This window comes from Numida meleagris, chromosome 27 (assembly GCF_002078875.1).
Source record: "Numida meleagris isolate 19003 breed g44 Domestic line chromosome 27, NumMel1.0, whole genome shotgun sequence".
NCBI classification, from domain to species: Eukaryota; Metazoa; Chordata; class Aves; order Galliformes; family Numididae; genus Numida; species Numida meleagris.
This window is the reverse complement of record NC_034435.1, coordinates 4,339,406-4,359,333: the sequence shown is the minus strand read 5'-3', so window position 1 is coordinate 4,359,333 and position 19,928 is coordinate 4,339,406. Positions and strand designations below refer to the sequence as shown.

The following is a 19,928-nucleotide window of genomic DNA, read 5'->3' as shown; positions in this document are numbered from 1 at the left end:
GGAGCCGGAGTCGCATGTTCGCTCCCCGCGGAGCGGGGGCGGCGGCGCTCGGAGCGGGGCGCGGAGGAACCGCGGCGGCGCGACCGGGCCAGGCCCGACTGCTCCGCTCGGGGCCGAACTCAACTGTGGGCAGGAGCCAGCCCCGCGCAGGGCACCATGGGACACGCCCGACGCCGTTACGCACGGCGCGCCCCTGACGTCCCGCCGCACGCACCGGCGGGCCCGGAGAGCGCGTGCGCAGCGGGCGCCGAGACGGGCGGGGGGGAGGCCGCGCGTGCGCAGGTGGCCGTGGCGGCGCGCGTGCGCCGTGAGGCGTTGTGTCGCGCGCGGAGGTGCGGGGTCACCCGCGGGGCTGAGGGAGCGCGGCGGCGGGCGGCCCCGGAGCCGCGGTTGAAGCCCGAGGGGAGCGGTGGGAGAGGCCCCGCTTCCCACGTTGGCGGCGCGAGGCGGCTCCGAGGCGAACGGAGCTTTATCGGGGGAGCGTCCGACGGCCGCGCGGCGTCCGGGAGCCCGGAGCGATCTGCGGGCGGGCGGAGACGGCCGGGAAGGGGCTGAGCCCCCGCTGCCCGCGTGAGGCCGGGGCAGGGGAAAGGGAGCGCAGCTCTGTCCCCGTCTTAAATGAGCACAGAAACCCCTCGGTGCCGCGGGATCGCGCCCCGCATCTCTTCACGCGGCCGCTCCTCGGCTGTTCGCAGCGCGCAGTCTCTGGTTTGAGGCCGTTCCTTTCGGCTTGCGGGACGGGAACGCCGTGGTCCGGGCTGTGAAAAGTCAGACGCGTCCTGAAGAACGTCCGCGTTCCTTTAGCACAGCCCGAACACCGCCCGCCCCGCGCTGCTCCCACGTTCGGAATAAGAGCCCAAACCCAGAGCTGCAGAGGGGGACGCGTTACACAGCACCGCGTGCTGCTCAGGTGCCGCAACAAAGTGGCACTCTGCACTTACTGCTCATAGAAAATAATAATAGAAAGAGGTTAAAATAAAGAACACAGAAATTACACATAAGGTGTGAAGTAAGGTTAAATTTAAAGGGTCCTAAGTACTTCTGTGCAGTACAAACTGTATTCGAAGGATTCTTTTATCCATATATTCTTCTCTGTTCATTACTGGGGAAGGTTACCAGCCAAGAACACTCATTTAATATTTTAAAAAATACCACAAAAAGCCAGAAACAGTTACAAGACTAGTTAAAATTTCTCAAAAAAAAAAAAAACAGTACTGAATTAATTTCTCCTGTACCACAATGAACACAACATCAAATGTACTTTTACCCTTAAATAGAACTTTTTTATTCAACCAAATCCAAAATGATTCCAAAACTGTTCCTCAGGAGCGGATTACAGGTATTTTTCTATTCAAAGTCCCTTACATATTGCTCAGGAAAAAAAAAAAAAAAACCCTTCTCTTTGAAATTTGTAAAAACGAATTTGTTGGGGAAAAAAAAAAAAAGGTGAGAAAGCGAGAATCCTTTTTTGAGACGCCCTTATCTACATCCCCCAAAGACAAATGGAATAGCGAGGAAAAAAACGACTTCTTTTTCCAAGTTACGCCAATACTTCACTCAGCTTCACAAAAATAACCATCACCTGCGACTTCCAGGTGACCCACAGCGCAGGGATGCCAGAGACGCAGCAGGAGTTGGGAGTGACCAGCAACGCAGAGCCGTACGGCTGTGGCTTTCAGTCAGCTGCAATCCTCCGCTGCACACCAGGCACCGAATGCTGAGTTGAGCAAAACAATTTAAAGTTTTTTTTGTTTGTTTGTTTGTTTCCTCCCAGTGAAGTTGAAATAATTTTACTTTGAAGCTTTTGGCTCAGGGGCTGGAAGGCTCCCTGCCCAGCAGCACGCAGCCCCGCACACCCGCAGCGTTACACAGCTGGCTGCGGAGGATGGCTGTGTGCTGTCCCTGGGGCGCGTTAGGAGCTCGCACCGAAGAACCCGCCACAATCCCAGGGCCGTATTTTGAAAGCATTATAATCTTTTACTTGGTAGAAAAGTTACGTTTGCAGCCAAAAGTCTCTTCCAAGTTACCAGACATGTTTGTGGATGACTTTCAAGATCCAAATAACCTGGTGGACGCAACAGAAAGAGAGCAGGTGAGAGAGCTACAGTGTAACAGTCGTGCCAGCGCCACTGCAGCTCAGAGCGCTGGCGCACTGCTGTGATCGGTTTTGCTCTGCCATACATCAGACCGCAGGGCTACAGCAGTGAAAAGAAAACAGGTATTTTGCTAGTCTGCCTATCAGAACTGCAATCCCGAGTTTCCAGAGCCTATTGTCATGGCTGATTCCATTTTATTACACGGCATTATTTCCCTCCCTTCCCCAAATGAAAATCATCCTAAAGTTTACACTGTGTTGTGTTTACAAGTGCTGAGTCAAATTACGTCACATTGTCAGAGAGGTTCTCATGCACTAACGGTGCCCACACTGGCAAAAAATGAGGTCAGCCACTATCTTTTGGAAGATCAAAGCAGATGAGCAAAATGAGAGCCTAATTATGGAACAGCAGAGTGGGAGAAACTGGGAGAGAGATCAGAAAAGAAATACACTTACAAGAAAAAATCAACATTATGTGGCTTCAGACGAACAAATGCCAGGATGCTGCACGGCTCTACTTACACAATCATGCAGAACATCATGAAGACATTCCACAAGGCAATGAAGATTCGGAAATATCTAAGACTCAGCAAGAACTCTCTGATATTGTCACCTAAAAGCCAAGAGGAGAAATCTTAGATGTCAAAAATACCCAATGCAGCACCAAGTCGCATTTCAGCACTACCTGAGAAATGTGAGGAATATAAACATATAAAAAAAGTCAAAGAACAAAATAACAGGAATTTAAATGTTGGGCAAAGACGCTGTGCGCTTCACTCGTCTGATCCCTGCCACGAGCAGTGGCCACGCACCCAACGCGTGGCACGGAGCGGTCACTGCGGAGCGCGGCGCAGTGCATCCCCCGCGGCCCCGCCCGCCCGCCTAGGAACCGCCGCGACGCCGCTCCTCGCGGCCGCCCCCCCCGGCGAGCTGTTACCGGTGGTGGGCTCCCTCGCCCCCTCGCCGAAGCCTTCCGTGTCTCTCCTCCTCCTGCGGGAAGAGCAGAGGCCGTTACCACGCGCAGCGCCGTGCCCGGAGCCGGCCCGCAGCGCCAGGCCCGGGGCTCCCACGTCCCTACCCCAACCCGGCCCCCGCTCACAGCCTGAAGTTCAGCACGGCGCCGGCGTTCACCAGCAGCGTCCTGAGGAGAGACAGAGGAGGAGCGTCAGGTGCGGTCGGGCCCCAGCGGCCCTCCCCGCGCCCCGAGCCCGGCCCCGCTACCCGCAGAGCAGCAGGTCCCCCAGCATGGCGGCGGTCCCGGCGCCGGAAGCGGAAGGGGCGGGCTCAGCCCGCGGTCGCGGCGCATGCGCGGTCCAGACGCGCACCTCCCATCGCCGCCCCCGAAGCACCGGCACCGGTATTGGGACAGCGGCTCCGCGCTCTGACAGCGGCTGCACAACGCCCGGCGCGGCGGGGAACCACGCGAATAGGGAGCACAGCGCCTCGAGGGGCCGCTGCCCGGAGCCCAGGGCCGCCCGTTAGGAGCGAGGCCGCGCCCCGGGACAGCCCTCGGGGCGGGGCGGCCGTGCGGAGGTGGGGAGCGGAGAGCGGGGAGCGGGGACAGCGGCGCGGAGCGTTCCCGGGGCACCATGGAGCTGCCCGGGGCCCTGCAGCTGGGTGAGCTGGCGGCCGCCTTCGCCACGGTGCCCGTCTTCCCGCTCTTCGACGCGGCCTACTTCATCGTGTCCATCCTCTACCTCAAGTACGAGCCAGGTCAGTGCGGGCCGAACGCTGCGGGGCGCGGGCACCGCCGAGAGCCGGGGCTCGGGAGTGGGGGGATCCCTCGGAGCTGACACAACCGCGCCTTCACTCCAAGGTTGGGTTCTGACCGCCTGGCGTGATCGCTTTGTGCCGAAGTGCCGTCGCTGCTACGCTGCCCGCGCTCGGCGTTCCGTTTCTCTCCAGTTGTCGCCCGTTCTATTTCTGTGGCCGCACTCTCCTATTTATATAGAGAGGCCGCGGGTTGAACCTTCCGCTTGTATTCCCTGTCTGTCGCCGCTGGGACCGGCGCTCGCTGTCAGCTGCTCGCAGCCCCCGGGGACCGCGTGCCGCGGGTTCTCTGCGCCCGCTCGGTACGGAAGGATGGAGCGCGTCCCGGCTGTCGCCAGCTCTGCTGTCACCGTCTGACTGTGCCTCGGTCCCCGCAGAACGCTGCCTTCCCCGCTGCGTTTACACAGCGTGTGTGCTCTTCATGCTCCGTTTTGATCGGTTTCAGTGTAACTGCCCACTGGATGAGGAAGAAGCATCCCCTTTGCCATGTTTTGGAGTCCCCCAGTTGTCAGATTTCTATGTTGTACAAGCAGCAGCATACTGTTCTATTTCAGCTCCCTGTAAACATGAGTGCCGGGTTTTTGAGGCCTGATCCCTTACAGCTGTCTTCCAGCATTAAGTCCTGAGCCGAGCAGTAACAGCCAACCCCTGTGAAGGTATTTTCTCTTCCAAACATGTCAGCCCATAATCCCCTCGGACTGTATAAGGCTGCGCTGCGCTTCTCGCCTGGATCCTGTGTGGTAGATGAGGGTCAGGGTGGTAACATCCCCTTTCCTCCTTGGAAGACAGCGCAGCTTAATGGAGCCAAAGAAAAATGTCATGAATTTTCCTCCTCAAGCTAACCTTTGGATCCCTATGGATGAGCTTCATATCATGGCTGCTGCGGCTGTCTTGCTTCCACTGTCCCTTCAGCCGGTTCAGATGTCGGTGGGGATGGAAGGCTATCAGCAGTCCTAGTGTTAGTTCACTTACTGCTGTTTAAGGTGGATGGCTGTCAGTAATGTGGATGTAACATTTTGGTATTCTTTAACTGCCTGTTACTGGCGTAGCAAACAGAGTTTGGTATCTGAAACGCTGCACAAAGGACTCTGGTGTCAGTCTAAGGTGATGAAACAATCTTACGGAACCGATGTTCTTGTGAAACTTCCTCCAAGAAGCACAGCAGGGGGTGAGAATGAGAGCGGAATCAAACAGCAAACAAAACCCCCAGGCAATAGGAGGTAACACCGTTTAAATGCCTAGTTGTATTTCTTGAAGTTGGAGGCTATTTGCATACCAGCACAGTAGCAGTGACGAATCCTCAAATCCCCTTCCTTCATATAAAGATTAAGAATTACTGTTCTATTTTTACAGGTTATCTTATGAATGAAAGAGCTGAACAGATTGCTCATGAATTCTAGAGGGCACCTAGGTTGAAGCAATGGAGAGAATGGTACTAGTATGCATTTTGTTTTAAGACTGCAAAAAAAAGCATTGATTTCGAGGAAAAACTGGTTCTTTCTGACTGCAGTAGGTAACAGCAAATGTGGAAGATAAAATTCTAATGACTCCATTCATATGAAACCTTGTGGGGGCCTGCAGGTTGTGAGCACGTACCGTGTCTCGACTATACCTGATAGTTGTTTAGGCTCTGCAGAAAGCGCGTTTCTGGCATTTTATTTTACAAGCACTTTTCTTTGACTTATTTTCTGTTGGAGCACATTGAAAGCAAGTGTCTTTCTTAGGTCTTTGGTGAATGTGTCTTCTCACTTAGACTTTACTCACAGGAGCCGTGGAGATGTCTCGCAAGAGTCCTTTTGCCTCCTGGCTTTGTGCAATGCTCCACTGCTTTGGAAGTTACATCCTCGCTGATCTGCTCCTCGGAGAGTCACCTATTCACTACTTCAGTAACAACTCCAGTGTCATCTTGGCCACAGCAGTCTGGTGAGTGTTCCCCTCAGCTACCGAGCACGTGACGCTGCTGGCTGCGTGCAGGACCTCCCTGCATGACGGGGGGTATTCTGTTCATGGGACACAAATATATTGTCTTGTTTGGATTCACTGGGGAAAGCAGGGGTGCAATGAAGCAGTCTGAGTCTTTTGTATTTCTAGATATAGTTTGCAGTTTCTCTGACCAGCTGTCTAGTGTGTTGGTAATATGAGTGGGAGCCAACCCCGCTGCAGGACAATTCTATTCATAGCTGCCACAGCTGAACTGTGGCCAAGCTGCAAAAGCAGCATGTGCTGCACTGACACCACACAGCAGAAGGGTGGCACACACTGAAGATCTGGGGACATTTTCATTTTGGGTGCTTTTACGTGACAGAACCAGCACTTCCTTCTCAGAGACTTAATTTAGGCTAACTACACAGTACTCTTTATCTTCTCTATAAATCCCAGGTCAAGGTAAGCAAATGGGTCCTTAAGCTCCTTGTGGTTTTGTTCCAGGTATTTGATATTCTTCTGCCCCATGAACCTCTTCTACAAGTGTGTTAGCTTTCTGCCTGTGAAGCTCATCTTTGTGGCTATGAAGGAGGTGGTCAGAGTTCGCAAAATTGCGGCTGGGGTCCACCACGCTCATCACCAATACCACCACGGCTGGTTCATTATGATGGCGACTGGATGGGTCAAAGGTGACACCTGGGATGCTCCAATGCACCTACCACGGTGGGGAGGGAGAGGAGAATCTGCAAGCGAAGCCTAAGGTCACCACATCACTCAGTGCTGACCAGGCTAGACCGTGGATGTGTTCAGCTGGCCCCAGTTAATCACATGCCTTAGAACACAGATTTATTCATACTCACAGAATGGTTGTCACCTGAGTCATTGGAGACATGAAGAACTGGGAGTCACTTGTGGGTGTAGAGTTCAGTAATTATCCTCTCCTGTGTTCTACTTCTCTGTCCCTGCCTGTGCCTTTTTGGGAAGTTCTTTCAGTATTGAAACAGTCCAGTCTGTTTTCTCTTAGTTTTGTATTTGGAGTAACCATTTGAGCATCAGCAGATGGAACAGAGGCAAATACCTTTTTCTGGAAACACTATGGAACTCTAGAAAGCATTTGCCTGCTCTGTTGTTTTAGGGTAACTTTATTCTAATTTTGGGATGAATGTCACGAACCTTCCCCTTATATTGTGCTTATCCTTTGGGGATCTAGAGGTGTCAGCAGAGCTCTCTTCTGGTGTGGCAGTTCTAGCTGTATGCTTTTACTGTTTCACAGGTTCTGGTGTTGCCTTGATGTCTAACTTTGAGCAACTGCTGCGTGGGGTCTGGAGGCCAGAAACAAATGAAATTCTTCACATGTCTTTGTAAGTAACTAGCCTGTACATTCCATGTCAGACTGAAAATGAAATTTAAAGAACCATTCAGGACAGGGCACAAAGTATACAAACCTTCTAGACAAGTTCTTTATTTCTCTTCTAGCCCTACAAAAGCCAGTCTGTATGGCACAGTCCTTTTCACTTTGCAACAAACTCATTGGCTCCCTGTCTCTGAAGCCAACCTCATCTTCTTTTTCACCATGTTCATGATAGTTTGCAAGGTAAGTTTACAGCAGATCTGCTGCTAACAAATCTACAGAACCAGAGAAAGGCTACAGAATTAAGAGGGGGCTGTTCAGCAGTTTAAATTGAAACACTGACTTCGGAATGCTGCTTCCTATCTTGTTCAGTGGGTTCTGGTGATATGGGCCCTCCTAACTTTCCTCTAATTTTCCTTGTAGGTGCCAGTGTTTGCCCATGCAGAATTTTTGCATGATTAACTTCATAATGAAATGAAAAACTGAAAGTGTTATTTTCAGGAAAGTTAGTACTGAAAATGAAGTACTCTGCAGAGCATTAGTGAGATACTAGGACTAGTTCTTGCATCTAGATTTGACAACCTTACTAAGCCACTTTGGAAGGCACTGGCTGTACATACCAGGAAAGATCTGCTCAGGAAATTACAGGCTAAGTTCTCCATGATCTATTCAGCGTGGTAGAAGATCCCTGTGATACAGCCTTGGGTTACATAGCAACAGGGACTCTTACCTGGACTAAGTGGGATGGTCTTTACTAGTTAGTCCTTCATAGCTGGTGTATGTGGTCTTTAACTGTGTCCACTGTTGCGTGGCAGGTTTTCATGACGGCAACTCATTCTCACGCCTCACCTTTTGCTCCAGTGGAAGGCTTCATCTGCCCAGTTTTCTTTGGCTCTGTTTCTAGCGGACACACTAGCCATCATAATCAGCATGGGCACTCCCATGAAGCTTCCTATCAGCCACCTCCTCCTGTGAAGTCAAAAGAGGAGCTAAATGAAGGCACAAGGAAACGAAAAGCAAAAAAAGCTGAATAAAAAAGCAACCAAACAGTAAACAGGCCAAGAAAATTCCTCCAGAGCTGTGTCTCAAAGCCACCTGTGGCCTCCTTTATCCTCCAGTCCTCTCACAGACTGCAGAGGAGAGGTGGAAGTGAAGACACTGCCAGCCAGGTCCCTGAATTTCAATTGTGCTGTCTGTGCTGCTCCTTGCTTCTTGGTCTCTGTCTCTCTATTCTGATCATATTTTCAGGGATTTATAGATTTGTGCCAGGATGATAAGTGGGTGCCAGTTCCCAACTGTCAGCAATTACGATGCATCATCTTTCACGGTGTTTATTTATGAGTGGAAGTAATGGTTTGTGCACCCACAACTGTTCCTGTGAGTTTTCATTGACCTTTCTGCTGTCTACCAGAACAACAAACTGTTTAGACGCAATCAATGTGGAAATTGGATTTCATGCTCAAGGAAATTAAATGGTCTCTTATGACCCTGATCTAATTTTTCCTAGCTTCTGCATCTGCCACATCTCCAAATAACATGACATTCTATATGCAATGAGGACATCAGCTCTGGTGTCCTGGCCAAATTCTGCTCTGAAATTACATTTTTCTCATCCAGGTTCCCTCTGATTCTTAATGAATTGTCACTTTCTTAACTAAGACTTTGTTTGCAAGACCTTTGAGACTGTAAAATGCTCTTAAGTGCTATCTGTTGGCACTGTTATTATTTTAAACTGTTTTGTAGTGTTGCTGCTCTGTTAGCAATTGTGTCCCACCTCAAACCTGATTGTCATTACTTGGGAAAGAAGCATGGTTTTGGTTTGTTTGTAATCCTGTGGGATATAAGAAGAATATGTGAGTGTAAATAAGTATTTATTATTATTTATTTATAACTGCCAAGGCACCTAATTAATGGAATTTAAACTGCATTTTAAAACTTTGCATCTTTATAACAGGAGAATTGGATGCTTCTAAGTATGGGCCTAAGCTGTGCTTGAAGCAGTGATTTCGGTGTGCTAGTGGGCAGCCTGAACACTTACTGTATGCACGAGGAAACACTTCTTATATTCTTAAAGTAAGTTAGAAAGGCTGAAGAAGATTTCACACCAGCTGACTAAAAGTACTATAATAGTCTAATAAGAGAACACCAGCTCAAGAAACAGTTTCCTTTGTAGGTCCCTTTTTGCCAAAATACTGATTTGTGCCCAGCGAGGGAGGGAAGATGTGAAATGCCTTGCATGGCTCAGGGAGCAGTCAGTCAGCTTGTTCATGTTCTGCTTAATGAATACTGGCTTTTAGACTAGTTTGAAGCTGTTCCTATAACTGATTTTGTCCTTAAAAGTGTCATCTTAAGCGTTGTGCCCTAAAGACTTAACTCATTCTGAGGTGGTTTTTTATCACTAATGGCCGGGATCACTGCAGTGCTAAAAGAATGCTTGGGGGTGTAGTACTGGGCTTTCAGCTAAGCAGTGTGTCACCATCCCTAGCAATAAGGCTTGCTGCTGTCACCTTGCAATGGGGAATTGAAATCAAAGGATTTAAGAAAAGTCATGGGTTTGGTTTTTTTTTTTTATTTTGGTGTGTGTCCCTATTCCGGAATTGAAACTGATGTTAATTTTGGAAAAAAGAATTATTGTATACAACCAGATAAAAGCCAGTAAAAGAGGTCAAATGATTCCTGGGTTTGGGTTCTGAAAGTGCCTTAACTTTGTGAGTTTCCCTCCAGCAGAAAATGGCTTCTACCTGACAACAGTCTGGTTTTGCAGATACTGCTCTACAGAAACACGGTGGATCACTAGCATGCATGAGGCTGTAAAGAATGGTTTATAAGATGTCTGATTCAAGGGGAATTTTGTTTTATAAAAGCTCGTAACAAAATAAAAATTGTGAAGTGACTCCGATTGTCCAATGGCACTTGAGGAACTGATGTGTGTTTCTTTTACTCTCGCCAGTCTTAGAAGTCGCACATTCCTTGATCTTGTTGAAGTCTCCTTGACCCAAGGACACAGTGATTCTGGTTGGACTTTGACATGTCCTACAAGTATGTTTGAGCTTGTTATAATTGGAAGCAGTGTGGTAAAATATCCATTGCTCTTCTTCTTGTCCAAGTAGCTTTTCAAAGACTTCAGGGAGGGATATAAAGAAACTAACTTTAAAAGGCCAAAGGGGAATATTTTGTAACTGCTGTCTTTCCTTTTGTGACTAAAAGATGAAGGACATTCACTTGGGTCAGGCACATATCTATCTGCACACACACAGTTCTAGCTTATTTATATGGAGTTTCAGTATTTGTATTTAAAACAAAGAAACAAAAAAAAATCACCAAAAATGCTTTGAATGAATGTGACCTGGACACACTTGAGAAGTGGGCAGCCTGGTCTGGTGAGTGGCAACCAGCCCATGGCTGGGCTTGGGGCCACGTGGGCTTTGAGGCCCCTTCCAGTCCAACCATTCTGTGCTCTAGCATGGTACTGCTATCAGCTGCTGCTTTCTAAGTGCTAAAGCCCTTGTCTTCAAAATAGTTTTGGTTGAGTGAAATCACAGCTGCTAACTAAGAACAGATAGAAGAAATATTCTGAGATACCTTAAAATTAAAGCTCTGTACCCCTTTAAGGTTCTTTATCTGGAATGTCATTAGTATCAAGAAGACAACTGCCACAAAGAGAGGTCACAGCTTTCATTTAGTGGAGCCTCTCATAGTGAGAGATAAGGAACCTTTCTTGAATTTCCATGGCTCAGCACTGCTAACCTTTGGTACAATTTCAGACAGGCCTCCTTCAGTCCATCCAGCAAAGACGTTTCTTTCAGAAGTAGTGTATTTTAACCTCTGCTGTATGGGCACAAGGTTCTATATGGCTTCTCCACTTCTGGGAAGTTCTTAGTTACCTGTTCACGCTTCTTCCTTAAGGCTCTACTCCAGCTGGAAGGAGAACATTAGCTGGACACTTCCTAGCAGGTCAGTTAACTTGCTTCCATGACACATGGAGTGAAGGAGCTCCCTACCTGGATGACTAAATGAGGACCTGCAAAGGGCTATTGATTTTTTGATGAGTTTCACTTACGTCTCCTCAAATCTAACCCTGAAAATGTTTATTAGTACTCCTTTCCAGAACAGTTGGGAATTTAAGTTGCATTGGAATGTGAGATTGAATGCCAACAGAAGAGAGGGTCTGTGCAAGTCTTACACAAATATTAAGAACCAAAAAAACTCCAGAAAAAAAAAAGCAGTAAAATGTTTCACGTGGGTTAACCATGCTGCTCTCCTATGACGTCCATTTCAGTGTAGCAACAAATTTTGCTCAGGACTTGGACAGAACAATAAACAAGAGCAGGCAGATGAGAGTTTGTATTTCAAGTGCTTTGAAAAATCCTGAAGAGTCCCATGCTGTGCAGAACGTTCACAGCTCCAAAATGCTGCAGCACAGGGTACGAGAAGTGCATGCCAGGGCTTAGACTTCCACAGGACAGACGTCATTGCCTTCAAAGAAGTTCTCATCTGATAACTCCTGATACTAACTCTAGTGAGATGTAGCTAAACTTAGCAACAGGTTTAATCCTGAGAGAGGCCATAGTTGCCCAATGGAAAAAGCAAAGCATTTCATTTGCTGCTCTCAGCATTTCTTGTTGATTGACAGGTCTCCCTTTTCTTTTGCAGACAGCCAAACCAGCGTCTACAGCTTTCAGCATTGCAGATTAGCTCTGCAGACAGGGAAAGCTCTACTTAAAGACTTCGTAGAAAAGAAATAATAATAATAATAAAATATTTTTGCAGGAAACATGAATTATTCTTCACAGTAAATGACCTGGGAGACAAAAGGAGAAAATTTCTATGTAGAGAGCTTATGTGAAAAAGGACAAAGCCAACAGAGGGCCGAGCTAGAGGGACTTGTGTTCTTGATCTTCTGAAAGGAAAAGCTGATTAAATGGGTTTGGATTTCAAGAGAAACCAAGCGTGGTCCTCACTTGGTAGACGCACACAACGCTACTCCCAGCTCAGCTTGATCCTGTCCTCGTGCGCTCTGTGCAGGCAGCATTCTGAGCGAGCTGCGCGGGATGGCGGCTCACGGAACAGACGCTGAGAAAACAAGTTCCCATCCAACAGAGCCTGCACCGCCACTGTGACTCACAGCTGCTACTCACTTCACCTCTGAGGAGGCATTTCTGACAAAGAAGAGAAGTTTATCGCTCTGATAGTGTTAAGATCAACATTCAGGAACAGCTTTGAGTCTGCCCTCTCTTTCACACATGCACAGCATTTGCATTTGTCACACCTTCTCCATGGAAGTAGTACCGCTCAGGGTTCCTTGCATTGTGACACTTCTCTGTTTCCTTTATGTTCTGAAAGAGAATGTAGGGAGGATTTTTAGAGAGCCTGCCACTGTAATCCTTTAGGAAGGCATGAGATAGTGATTTCATCTTACCTTTAGGGTACAGGTAAGCTGTAGATGTGGAATGCAGGAAAACAGGTCTGATATGTTTAGAGGCTTAAACGTTTTTATAGCCTAAGGAAATCCAGAATGGCCCTGGAAGAGATTTGGTTGGTTGATGTTCGGTTTTGATTTGCAAATTGCAGAAACTCCCTGCTCACCAGAAAGTAACACACTGCATTCCTGCTGCAAGCAAGCTGCTTCTCCTCCAATTAGTCCAGTCCCCAGTTCTTCTCAATGATGCTGGCGATCTTGACCTTCCAAAAATGACTGCTAGCTGGGGACTTCCAGTCCAACTGTAACCAACTGCTCGAATCAGTGGATTTGTTGGTGACGAGGATTGCTGTCACCAATGCTAATGACAGGTCCACGCAGTGTGAGGTACATATCGCACATCGCAGTGCTGCCAAGACACATCCCAAGGCTTGAGCGTTCTGTTTTGATGCCACTAGAACAAAAGGGTTATTACATATTCTTCCATCGATATCTTCCATTCTCGGTTTGCCTGGATGCCACTAATCGCCCTCATCCTCCAGACTGTGTCTGCTGTCACCTCTCCAGCACGGTATATTTTAAGCAACCTTAATGGAGCTGACATTTTCCTCCACTACATAGCTGGTTTTGATCACAGAGGCTTGAAGAATAGTCTGAAAACACACGACTTTAGAGTCTTGATGTTGTCTCAGATTAGACTGAGACTGATGTAGACTAAACCCTAGTGCAGGCTCTCTAATGTTGGTTTCTTGCGATAAGAGGCTTCATCTCCCTGCCTGTTTGATTTATGATAGATTAGGATGTTGGTTAATCTCTCCTGACTTGTTTAATCTTCACAGTCATCTAGCCAAGTACTGTGTGCAAAAGGAGCCCATTACATAAATACACATTACTAATTTTTCTTTAATTATTACTCTGTATGCCAGAGGGATACAGAGGGGATACAGACAGGGATAGACAGCAGCCTCTTCAATCTGACTTCAAGAGAAACAGATGAACTCAGCCCCTTGGGAGGTCTTCTTTCTTCTCTCTGATTTCTACCCTATTTGCTGTTTTGCTGTTTTCCATAAACTATTAAATTTTGCTTTCTATCTTTTCCCATGTGCATGTCTTCTGGAGATGGTCCCCCACTCCAGACATAGTCACATGGCAGAAAATATTTATTGTGCACAACTTAAACCAAGGCCTTTGAGTCAACTCTCTCCCACGCCATTTGACAAAGGCAAATTGTGAAAGGGAACAGGCATGCTCCTGGGTGTTAAGAAACCTCCTTCAAACAGCTGAGTGCCTGAACCTTACATGAAACAAGTAGTGGTAGATTCTCCTGATGCTAAAATACAGAGAGAAGTATTTCTAGAACAGATAAGGGCAGCCAACAAAGGGACCTCAGGTGTGTACAGTAACTGGTAGGGAGCACATCTCGTGCCCTCAGAAGAGACCCTGGGGATTCTGCCAGGTGACAAACACGGTTGCTATAGAGATAGCTGTCCTCTCCAAATACAGAGAGATGCTCCAGGATGCATCTCAGTGCAGACAGTCAACAACTTCCTACTGTTCCTGTCAAAGTAGCTGAAATTTCCCCAAGATTTCCTGAAAAAAAAAAAAAAAGGACAAGCCAGCTCTCTGGAGAGAGGCACTGCCACTGTGTGCATTGCTGTCAATCATCTTGCTAAAAAGCAGCCTCAGCTGAGAGCTCAGCAGGTCCAGTCTCAGCTGAGAACTCACCAGCATGAGCTTCAGCCCAGACACACACCGAGATCTGCTCCGTGGGAAGATGGCTCCTCCTCCTTGCCAGCCCTCCAGCCTGGTCCGAGTCTTTGTCAGCTCAGATTTTTCAGGTAAATAAACTGAAACGCATCAGGCGCTCTCTGCGTGAGCCTGCAAGTTGTTACACTGCGGTGACACTGCTGTGTTCAAGAGCAAAGCCTGTAGCTTCATTTCTAAGTGGAGGTGCTGCACTTTGTATACAGCTTTATTCTGTTCCAGAGATAGCAGAATTCTGCATAAGTTCAGGAACCCATTTGCAGTGAAGTCAAATTCAACCTAGGCACTGCAGCGCAGCACCTCAGAGCAGAGCAATGCCCGACAGCAATACCTGCAGGCGTTTCTGCAAGCCTGGATAACACGTTTGATTCCTATCCACCAGAGAGAGCAACAGCAAGAAATATTTATGAAGAACTTCCCCTTCTGGACAACATCCAAATATTTCCCACTTCCTCTGCCTGCTGGGACACGGTTCCTAAGACAGCTACTGAAGTGGTAACTGGCAGTGGGTAGCAATGACTCAGAACCTCAGGGGTTACAAAATTCAGTTTCCTCCTCTTCTGAAAGCCATTCATTCTGTCTCCATTTTAAATAAGAAAACACAGATTTAGACAGGCTTCCAATTCCACAAAAAGTGTCTTCCAAAGAATGAAAATACTGCAGTATCTCCTCCAGCAGAAGGTGATGTGAATAATAGGCTGTTTTCAGCCCAAGTAGATAGGTCAGAATCTACAGCTGCAGATTTTGGAGGGAAAATGTGAATACTGCAGGAGATCTGAAATTAGTGGGCACACAGGGATGGCTATTGTTAAGATTTTACAGAATCCCAGAACCATAGGGGTTGGGAGGGACCTCTGCAGATCCCCCACTCCAACACCTCCAAAGCAGTTCCCCACAGTAGCAGCACAGGAAAGCGTCCGGGGGGGTTGAGAACCTCCCTCACCCTGCTGGCCACGCTCTGTGCAATGACCCCATGGTCCCACTGGTCTTCTTGGCCCAAGGGCACACTATAACCTCCAAGACCCAGCCGAGCTGTGGTAGACTTCATGGATTTTCAGGAAGATTTGGGATGAAGATGTGACGTGTGACTGAGGTCTCATCAAAAGACAGGGAAATAAATTTGCTCTCTCGCTATAGTTTGGAATTCATGTGGGCTCAAGTGCAAAGCAATACAAGGACTTCCCGTAATGACCATAAACTTACTGAGAGCTAATGCATTATCCCATGGGTATTATGCTGAGAGAGCTCGCTTCCTGCTGGCCAGCAGTGCAGACATCATTCCTAACCCAAGGGACCCCTCTCCTCATCTGACACTGGCACAGACTTCATTAGTGATCACTTTTCACTTAGAACAGTCCCAAGGAAAGCTGCAGATACAGACATTCCCCATCCTAATTTTAGCACTCCCTCTTGTACTACTCTGCCACATGATCAGGTTGTGCAGAGAATGCTTACATAACTTCAAGGAGAGAATATTCCAGTTCTGAAGGAACTGTAATTGTACATGGTAACGCATGTAAGGAGAATGTCCTCTGTATTCCCCATGTATTTTCATTTTGTAGGTGTGAAGAGTAATCATGACCGTAAGCCCTACGTATCAGTGAACAGAGGAGAGTGTGTGCATGTGAGCACGGAAGGGAGCCCTCATGCTTGCGTTTATATGCATATATGTGCTTACCTTTCCTCCTAACATCCCCTTAATTTATTTTAAGTTTCCCTAGTTTGTTGCCTGATTTAACTCACTGAGTACATCACTTCAAAGGTGTCACAAAGATTTTTCTAGAAAGTGATAATTTCTTGTAAAAAGCACAGCAGGGGAAGCGGCCATAAAAATTTCCCAGAGTTTTCCCTCTGCATGAAAAGAGTCCCTGTGGGCAGAATTGTCGCTTACTGTGGCTACTGATCACCGCTGAGATGCTAACAGTGTGGCTGAGAGCTCTTAAAATAGGGTGCTGAATTTGCCGCAGTAAGATGTAAGAAATACATCATTTCTGGATCAATGCTGCTGTACTGTAATGCTCACTGGATTCCTCAAAGGTAGGATTAGCCCTGCGGATGGCTACGACCCAAGAAAACATCTACATCCATCTGTTATGAACGAGATCCAAACAATATCATAAATAATTAGAGCAAGGAGGAGAGATACGTATTACTGTAGAAATACCGTTTTGCCCATGAGCTTACACAAAAGCAGAATAAAGGTCCGTTTGCCTTTGTGCTCAGTCATGCACCAGTCCCACTTGCAATTGCTTCAACAAATGAGAATAGAGAAAGTGGGTCATTTTGTCTCCACGACAACAAAAGCACGCACTGACCTAGATATGTCTGAGGGAACCTAATCTTGCTCCTGGTATAGACTAAGGGGTTCAGGCAGTACAGGGCATTTCCAGTTGGGGAAGCACAGCATATTAACAATCTCAAATTGTTTCTTTTCTGCCTGCAGTGTCAGGAACAGACTTCCCTCTTTGTGTCTCACGGCAGGCGTCACAGCAATGGCACTTAGTTCTGATTACCAGCTGCTGGTGGCAGGTTCCCAGGATGGCTCAATGCTTGCCTGGAACATGGAAGTTATTGAGATGCTGCACACCCTTCCTGCGCACTCTGGTGAGCATTCTCCATTTTTTACGGTCAGAGAGCTTCTTTCATGTCTGAAAAGAGCTTCAACAGCTTGGTCATCACCTCCTAGCTGCCAGCATTCTGCCAATTGCTGAAAGCACCGAGAATCCCTCGGTTTGTTAATCCTCCTCCTTTCATTTATAGCTGAGGTAAGGTGTGTGCAAGTATTTGGAAAAGGAACCTGTGCTGTCTCGGCTGCCATGGATCACAGTCTGCACGTCTGGAATTTGATTTCTGGCAGAGTAAAGTTTGTTGTCCAAGACACTCATATTGAAGAACAGCCCTCCCATCACATGTGAGTGTACCTGGCAGACTCAAAGGGACTCCACAGGTTCCTAGCAGCAGACTTGGAACATGAAGGAGAGGTTCATACAGCTGCTGTACAGGGGAGACATTCACGCACAGTTGGAGTAAGAATGGGCTTGCTGTTTTCCTTCTTTTTTTTTTTTTTTTTTTTTTTTAAAAACAGGTGCAGTACGTGACACACTGCACACCTCTGCTCAAGTGAGATGCCTGGAAATAGCTGAGCAAACCCAGCTCCTGTTCACTGGACTAAAATCTGGAACAGTCCTCATCTTTCCACAGAACTCCAGGCAGCACACAGCACGCATCCCACCTCCAGAGTCACTGAAACCCGTCAACACTACGGCCATCAACAAGCAGGAGAAACAGCTTGCCACAGCATACAATGACCTAGTCCTGGTGCTGGATATTGCCCCTGCAGACCCATGTCCAGCAATCGATGGGCACACCTACACCTTTTATCCCATGCGCTCTGATTTCCAAAGTGGTCGTCCTCACAGATTACAGAGTCCTCTGTGGCATGACCAGTGGGGATTTACTCCTCTACAACTGCCCACAATCCCAAGCATTTCCTTGGGTCACAGAAGCCAGATCTCCTGTTTGGAAAGCAGTCATGGAGAGCAGAGGGCACTCAGTGGAGCTGAGGATTCCCTGCAGTTTCTCTGGGACTTGGAGCCCAGCCAGCAGGAGCATGAGATGTGCTACTATAAGGTACTGCACTGGTAGGCAGGTATGATGGTGTTAAGTTGATTACTGCCCTAAGCTATCAGGAGGATTCAACCAACAGGATTCATTGTTCTCAAAGAGAACAACCAAATCCTGTACAGAGCTGTTCAGACTGACAGGCAACATTTAGGTCTGATTTTAAAGCATCTGGATACATTATCAAGGTGTCAATCCTGTCTAACTGAATAAGCATGCTGTTAGCACTACTATGACACTAAAACGTCAATCATGGGAGTTACTTATCTACAGATTATTCTTGCTTATGCCAACTAAATGAGCAGTATGACAAACCAGTGACGAGAACGAGTCTTCCCAAGTTAACAATAGCAACAGAACAGGAAAACTTCGGCCAGCTCACACCCTTCTTACAGGATTGCTCTTGTAAAAATCTTTAGTTACATTTTAATGCTATTCTTAAGTACTGAATAACCACTGAATACTCTAGGGCAGCCTCACCTCAACCTGCGCTTACCAGTATAACAATCTAATCCTAACCACCGTCCATTTTCAGCCTACATCAGTCCTGAAAGGCATTCACTGGGCATGCTTCTCAAAAGACGACCGGTACTTGTACACTGGATCTCTGGATCAGACCATCACAGTCTGGGAAAGTACAAGTGGTGAGCAACAGTGAATTGTTAGCAACATTAAATAGCCTCATAGCATTCTTCATGCTACAAATTTGAGTTTAAAACGCTCGATTGGATGAATATTAGAACAGAAAACAGCCACATAAAAACAGCCAAAGTCTGCCAGCAAACAAGGGTGACCTTACTAGGCCATGGTTACTTCAGCATATGCACTAAACTTCCTTTTTCTCAGTCCCCATGAGTAAACCACAGCTCCATGTTCGACTTCCCTGCCTTCCGTCACCGCACTGGGGCACATATTCCAGGAGAGGCTACAACATCAAAGCCAGAAGCTGAATATTAGCACTGAGACCAGAAGCTGAAGTCACAGCACTCACTACAGTTGGAGTACTGCAGCACCCAGCAGTGGGTTCAAAGAGCAGTGAGTTTTATGGCAAAACAACCCAAGGTCTCTATGAGGCATCACCTCCGGTGTCCTAAGGAGAAAAAGGCAGCATGGCTTACTGGTTCCCCTCTCACGCAGCAGCAGCGGTCCAGTTTAGCTGAGTTCAGTTGTCTGCTGACAGGGGAAGCAGGGGACATACCTCAAGGGAAGCCCGAAGCCGGGGATGTGCTTTAAGCCCTTTACTCTGCGCCCGGCCCCGCAGGCGCCTTGCTGGCGGTGCAGTGCGTGCACTCCGCTGCTCGCAGGATCGTTCCCGCTGCAGACGGGTTTGTGGTCACCACGAGGCGGGGTCACATCGCCCGCGAGAGGCTGCGCTGTGCCAGGAGAGCCTCTGCTCAGCACAACACCACAGCACCGTGCACTGAGTCTGCAGGGCGGGACGGGAAGGACCGCAGCGCGGCCAAGGAAACCCTTCCGGGAGCCTGATGCGTACCAGCAAGCTGTCCCGCACCTGCTCGGTGCTGTAAGTGAACATAAATAAGCTGAGACGGCACAAAGAGCCGTTCCTCTTCCGTCCTGCTTCAGTACTTCACGAGGCCGGGTGTATCTCACACCCTTCAGGTGGATCTTGCACCTACAAGTGCCCCCGCCGGGGCTGCTCACTGCTCTGGTGCCTCAGCACCAGTCGCTGGCGTCGCGTACCACAGGAACCGCCGCGTAAGGAAAGCAAATAAGCAAAAATAAACAAAAATGATATTCGATCCGACCGTGCCACAACAGGCGCCGGAGCTCAGTTTGTGCCCGTTAATTGCAGCCCAACAGGAGCCGCGGGCTCCCGTTCCCGCTCCCGTTTCCCCCTCCCCGTCCCCGGAGCGGTCCCGCAGCGCTCACCCCAGGCAGCCCCGTCCCTCCCTCAGCCCGCTCGGGGCTCACCGCCGCCGGAGGCGCCGCTCCCGCCGGAGCCGCTCGAAGGGCCGGAAGCAGCG

General features: G+C 48.3%; 3 protein-coding genes and 1 long non-coding RNA gene across 10 annotated transcripts in view; 2 read left to right on the top strand and 2 right to left on the bottom strand.

Moving 5' to 3' along the window:
- Positions 1,259 to 3,436, bottom strand: SMIM7 (small integral membrane protein 7). Its single transcript, XM_021378955.1, has 5 exons — positions 3,317 to 3,436; positions 3,195 to 3,236; positions 3,033 to 3,085; positions 2,618 to 2,708; positions 1,259 to 2,065 (listed from the first exon to the last, which is right to left on the bottom strand). Exons 1-5 carry the CDS (start codon positions 3,340 to 3,342, stop codon positions 2,050 to 2,052), a joined length of 228 nt encoding a protein of 75 aa, XP_021234630.1. The 5' UTR covers positions 3,343 to 3,436; the 3' UTR covers positions 1,259 to 2,049.
- TMEM38A (transmembrane protein 38A) lies at positions 3,591 to 10,051 on the top strand. Of its 4 annotated transcripts, none has more exons than XM_021378952.1 (7): positions 3,591 to 5,085; positions 5,219 to 5,297; positions 5,632 to 5,788; positions 6,293 to 6,477; positions 7,062 to 7,149; positions 7,265 to 7,382; positions 7,955 to 10,051. In XM_021378952.1, exons 3-7 carry the CDS (start codon positions 5,643 to 5,645, stop codon positions 8,171 to 8,173), a joined length of 756 nt encoding a protein of 251 aa, XP_021234627.1. In that variant the 5' UTR covers positions 3,591 to 5,085; positions 5,219 to 5,297; positions 5,632 to 5,642; the 3' UTR covers positions 8,174 to 10,051. The 4 variants fall into 4 exon arrangements, with proteins under 4 accessions (XP_021234627.1, XP_021234625.1, XP_021234626.1 ...); XM_021378953.1 differs by having other exon boundaries at positions 3,673 to 3,808; XM_021378950.1 differs by lacking the exon at positions 5,219 to 5,297 and having other exon boundaries at positions 3,591 to 3,808.
- LOC110389053 lies at positions 6,798 to 19,928 on the bottom strand. Of its 4 annotated transcripts, none has more exons than XR_002433049.1 (4): positions 12,409 to 12,508; positions 12,101 to 12,298; positions 7,870 to 8,108; positions 6,798 to 7,181 (listed from the first exon to the last, which is right to left on the bottom strand). It is a non-coding gene; the product is annotated as an uncharacterized LOC110389053 (long non-coding RNA). The 4 variants fall into 4 exon arrangements; XR_002433048.1 differs by lacking the exon at positions 6,798 to 7,181 and adding an exon at positions 19,876 to 19,928 and having other exon boundaries at positions 7,989 to 8,108; positions 12,409 to 13,012; XR_002433047.1 differs by lacking the exon at positions 6,798 to 7,181 and adding an exon at positions 19,834 to 19,910 and having other exon boundaries at positions 7,989 to 8,108; positions 12,409 to 13,012.
- The window catches only part of SIN3B (SIN3 transcription regulator family member B), a 13,895-nt gene continuing 13,111 nt past the window's right edge, over positions 19,145 to 19,928 (top strand). The window contains exon 1 of the mRNA XM_021378948.1: positions 19,145 to 19,465. Coding sequence (XP_021234623.1) covers positions 19,166 to 19,465 — 300 coding nt within the window. The 5' untranslated portion in view covers positions 19,145 to 19,165. The remainder of the gene's footprint in view (positions 19,466 to 19,928) is intronic.